Source organism: Oculina patagonica, chromosome 13 (genome assembly GCF_052425735.1).
Source record: "Oculina patagonica isolate OP01 chromosome 13, crgOcupat, whole genome shotgun sequence".
In the NCBI taxonomy this organism is placed as follows: Eukaryota; Metazoa; Cnidaria; class Anthozoa; order Scleractinia; family Oculinidae; genus Oculina; species Oculina patagonica.
Window position 1 is genome coordinate 31,702,771 of NC_135770.1, and position 5,548 is coordinate 31,708,318.

General features: G+C 37.5%; 1 protein-coding gene across 1 annotated transcript; it reads left to right on the forward strand.

Annotated features, from left to right (window-relative positions):
• Positions 1-216: 216 nt before the first annotated feature.
• On the forward strand, positions 217-5,085 carry LOC144636053 (uncharacterized). The gene is made up of 6 exons (XM_078495196.1): positions 217-333; positions 1,769-2,073; positions 2,276-2,390; positions 2,821-2,857; positions 3,059-3,185; positions 4,585-5,085. Exons 1-6 carry the CDS (start codon positions 249-251, stop codon positions 5,083-5,085), a joined length of 1,170 nt encoding a protein of 389 aa, XP_078351322.1. The 5' UTR covers positions 217-248.
• Positions 5,086-5,548: the final 463 nt, after the last annotated feature.

The following is a 5,548-nucleotide window of genomic DNA, read 5'->3' on the forward strand; positions in this document are numbered from 1 at the left end:
TTCAGGTGCGCGGTCTTAATTCATATCGCTCGATTGCCTGAAGGCACCCCACTGGACAAGGCATAAAAAATGTTTCCATATTCATTATAGTGTCGGTGTTATATCGCGGTTAGAAAGCGAAGTGTTGTCATCATAATAATTAATGAGTTGTGGAGCTTTAATGACTTTGACGACGTATTCAGCGGCACGAAGACTACGTGTTAAAAGTTGCGCTGTGAACAAATAGATAATTTCGTCGCTCTCTTAAAATGCCATTCTATTGCTTGTTAGTGTTGCTCTGTGCGGTTGATTTTTGGGAAATTTGCATTCGCTGCATCGTATCTGCAAACCAAGGTTTGTGAGTAAATATGCTGATTATACAATATATTCTGAACTATATATTGGTTCACTTTGGTACACGTTATGCAAGAATGCGTAAAAGGTTCAAAAGTCAAAGTAGCCACTTGACACTACTTACACTTTTCCCTCTTTGAAAGGGGCTGGTGGAAATTGGTATTTTTTTATAATAAGTGGCAGAAAATAAGATTTAACTGGTACAAAAGCTATCACCAGCTCGCTTTGGCAACAGGCGGACAAAAGTGCTTTCGGATATATTTTCAGGAATTGAACTATGATTCAAACATCCAAATACCAAAGTTCTAGAGTTTTCGATTTTACAAAGTAATCTTAATTTAAATTTCGGTACATGCCAGTGGTCATGTTGCTGAGTCCTGTAGCAGTGACTTTATTCACTGTTGTCACAAAGGAAAAACTCGCAACGCTTTTTTTAGTGTGTGTGAACATGTATACATGTATACATGTTGTGATTTTGTCCATGCATTATGTCCCTTTACAATGCGACGCGCCTTTACGTGGCCACCCATCAAACTTTTTTACAATTATGCTCTCGTAATATTATTAATTGTTTGACGAACACGTCTCCTTGCAAAGTTAATTGCGAACAAATAGATGCTTTTACATCGTTTTTATCAACAAAACGCAGTGAAAACGTAAAATTTTCCAAGATGACAGTTGTAAAAACGTTTGTTGGGTGGCCGCAGTAAGGCGCGTCGCAGTGTAATTTGTGTGACGACCTGTTAACAGTGCAGGATTTTGTTGCGACATGTCCTTTAACATGTCCCCTTGTGCGTACTGTCCAAAAACATATATCTAGAAAGGCTGACTCAGCGTCAGCAATGAATAACACATATATCGGGCTACAATCTGGATATATTTGCCCTTTCCTGATATATGGTAACCGAAACCAAAAGGTGTGGAAAGTAACCAGTAGTGTTTATTTTAGTGGCAACCACCTGTCAATTATGACGCCCTCGCACGCTCAAAGCCTTATACATTTTGGATCCGCCATCTTGGATTTTTCCCAAAAATTAATCTAAATCTCTTAATTATTTTAGAAAAAAATCTAAAAAATATAAGCATGCAAAATTAATTTAAAGCAAAAGTTTCACTAAAAATAATAAAAAAAAAAATAAAATCAAAATGAAGCCAACATTCAGTGGTTGTCAAAGTACGCGGTCACGCAATTGACACATTAAAGAGTTTCCGAAAAAATTGTTTTGCAAAAATGACTGAGCTTAGTCAGTATTTGGTATATTTCTAGATTGAACTTTTGAAGGCAAAATTTGAAGGTATTCAGTTTATCCTAAAACACACATATAAGGCGTTTTACTGCAGTTGTTTGTTAAAGTTTTTGGTGCTTCACTGGCGTATTTAACCCACATTTTTAGCCCTTCTTTATCGGGTGCATTATTTTTTTTTTTCAACACAGAAGGAGATCTTTTACAACAAGAGAGTTCTATACCTAGGCCCTTCGTTTTCTCTCAAAGTTTTCGGCAACATGTTTTCCTAAAAGACGAGTTCAATTATTTGAATGTACCTAGAGTTGGAACAGTGGCAGTTTATGACGTCCTTGATTGCACCTTTGAATGCCTCAGGAATCCTTTGTGCTTTTCTGTGAACCTGGCCGCCAAAGAGGCTGATGAAAAACTCTGGTGCAAGTTACTGTCTTCTGATAAGTTTCAACACCCCACAGAGTACAAAGAAAACAAGAGCTCGCATCACTATTGGATCAAGGTGGGTCAAATTACAGCATTTTTTTTAACAACAGCAACAATTACATTAACTAACAACTCAACCAGCTGGCGAATAATCGGAACCATGGGTGTGTAAAGAAGTTTAAGAACTCGCGCTATCCGTTATTTATTCCATTATATGTAACATATATTTGTAGAAATAAATTGTACTCTTATTTATCAATTATTTACTCTTACTACAGTCGCCTTGTTCTTCCTCGCCGTGCCAAAACGGAGGTACATGTGTAACGAACTACGAAGATGAGACTTATAAGTGTCTCTGTGAGGGGGGTTTTATTGGAGAAAATTGTGAGAAAGGTAGGCCTGCCATGTTACTAAGAAATAAGAATACTTTCTAAAATTTACAAAACGTGAATAACAATAATCTAAATTGACAATCCGTTCCTTCGTCGAGCGGGATGGGGAAAGAGTGAGGTGGGAGGGGGGGAGGAAAACGAACTTCTTGTTTACGTATTCGATTATTTGAGGGCTGAGTGTCAGCATTTCACTCCAGTAGCGTGTAGCGATATCAAGTGTTGCTACTCCTGCTTGTTTTACCCTACTATTATTTATCAGTTTGCCTCAAGGTTTCCATCTATACTTAAGGATAAAGAAGGACATTGTGTAAACGCTCAAAGTGCGTTACCAACAGTATTAACTAGATGTTCCGATTCGTAGTACAATACGCTAGATTATTACCACAATTCCTAAATCCATTTTAACGAAGCTAATATTATATCCATTTTAGTTGCAAAGTCGTGCAAGGAACTGTATTACAAATACAAGTAAGTCATAATATTTCTGCCATTTTAATCCCTTATTAGTCTAACATGCATGTACCCTATTTATTTGCAAAAGCTTTCATTAAATGGTGATAATCACATTAGATTTTTATCCGTAGTCCTAAGCTACATGCTGAGATGAAATGAAAAAAGAGCAAACGTCAACGTAAACATATTGCAAGTTGTTTTTTGTACTATTTCTAGGTCAAGTGCAAGTCAGGTGGTTATGCTCGACGTTGATTCACAAAAAACTCCCGTTCTCTGTCACTTTGGAGATTTCGGTTGTGGACATGGAGGATGGACACCGGTCATAAAAATTGATGGCAGAAAGGTATGACACTTGTCATTATCTAATTTTTCATTCTGAAGAGTAATTAAAAATGGTAAAAGTATTTCCGAGGAAATATTTTAGGGCCCTGCGCTGCTCCTCAACTGTCTACTGCCACGGTGGGAACCCTCCCTTAGGAGGCTTCAGAATAGTTGGTGCTGACTGGGACATCATAAGTTAAAAAAAAAATAAGGAAGAAGTGGCCTGATGTTACTTACCTAGCAACACTTTGTCGTCACGCTTCAAAAATAAAATACGAAATACATCTACATCTACATATAATTAGGTCGGTAAAAATCTTAAGATACCACACCAACCGTTAAGAACTAAAATGAATGTTAAAAATGTTAAAAACTAAATAAAACTAATACAATAAAATATTAAAAACTATTGACTAACTTAGATTTAAAACTATTTACAGACGTTATATTTACAATATCATCTGGAAGGGAGTTCCATTCACAGATTGTTCGTGGGAAAAAAGAAAATTTAAAAACATCGTTCTTTGACCTAGGAACTAAAAATTTAAAATCGTGGCTCCCACGGGTTCTTCTTTCATAATTTGGTTTAAGATGGGCAGCTACTGAGAAATCGGTCAGGTTGTGGGAGAGTTTATACATAAAAGATAGTCTAGCGATTTTCCGTCTGGTGGCTAGGGTTTCCCAATTAAGTTCCTAAAGGATATCTGTCACGCTTGTATAGGGGTCGTAGTTGCCCGCGCAGAATCGCGCTGCCTTTCTCTGAATTCTTTCCAGCTTTTGAATATCCTTCTCGTAGTGGGGATCCCATGCGGCACCTGCATATTCGAGGGTTGGTCGGACTTAAGTCTTATACGCCGTTTCTCTTACCGATCTTGGACAGTTATGTAAGTTTCGCCGCACAACGCCAAGTACTTTAGATGCTTTACTTGAGACTGTCGATATGTGTTGATCCCATTTCAGTTTATTTGTTAAATACGAGGCTTTCTCTGGGAATTGCTGAAGTCAGCCGTCACCATCCATGTTCTCTGGCACCTCTCCGATTGCCATGCCCAAAAATCATCCCAAGACAACTTTCTTTCAATCACGAGCTCTTCCCAGCTTAAGCACTGCTCTCGAAATTTTGAAAAGAGGATTTACTCATGTAAAAACATGATTGCCTCGAAAACGTTAACTCGTCCCTTGTAGAAACTTTGATGTGTCCACGTTAAATTAAAATTCAATTATTTTTGTCGTTGTCTTGGCAAAGTCATAATCATCTGCCGTCAAAACGAACAAAAAGCTATCTTACATTTTACAACATGTTCAGGATTAACTACTTAATCCAATGCAAGTTAATTTGGTGTTCATTCAAAAACAACGATGTGGTATGTGTTCGCTGGTGTGTATGAAGTTTAACTAGCTTTTTTTGTTTTATTTTTCAGAACACATTTCATTATAAGTCGGGATACTGGAGCGATAAAAATGAACACAACGTTCCTGGAGGGAAGACTGGGTTTGACACACAAGAGACCAAGTTACCGACCTACTGGAACACGTCATTTTCCAAGATTTGTCTTGGAATGAAGATCGGCAAACAGCTCAACTTCATTGTCATCAACAAGCAGGCCAACTCTCTGTACTCACTGATCGCTGATGGGCAATACCGCGGCACCTCACTGGGTCGTAACACGTGGAAGTCGCTGATTGGTTCTCAGGCCTCTTTGCTGCCGAACTGCAACAAAGAAGGGTTCAACGTAGCTAGCACTGATGCCAGTTTGGGTAAAGCTCGGATCGGTATCCTTGGTAACAACGAAAATGACTGCATTCAGTGTGACTCCAGAATCGGGTTTGGCACAGGAGGGCGACATGATGATTCAAACACAAGCGGAAATGAGGATGTTTACACACATATCAAAGCCATGGGATACATCTTGGTGCATTGATAAAATTTATATTACAAGATTATTATATGTATATTATTATATTAACAAGCCGTGTTAATAGGATTTCACTCCAACGACGTCGTGAAAAATAAAATAATACTGATAAATATGTAAAAGAAATATCAGGGGTTTTTACCTTTTACAAGAAAAATACGATATCTTCATCGTTGGAAGTGAAGATACTTTTTGAGAAGATCGATGTCACATTAGTTATCGACGTGATCATGATTGCATGTATATATTTTTAGGTTGTGAAATTATTTACCCTATTATATAATTACCTTATTATAGGAAATTAACGCTTGTGTTAATTAAGGTATTTGAAATTAACGCGACTTAAATTAACGCGAATTGAAGGAAAAAGTACTTCCCAATAAAGGAAATTAACGCGACAGATGGGGTAACATTTCAAAATGAAGGAAATTAACGCGACGTACACAACAGGAACAAATTTATTTCAACA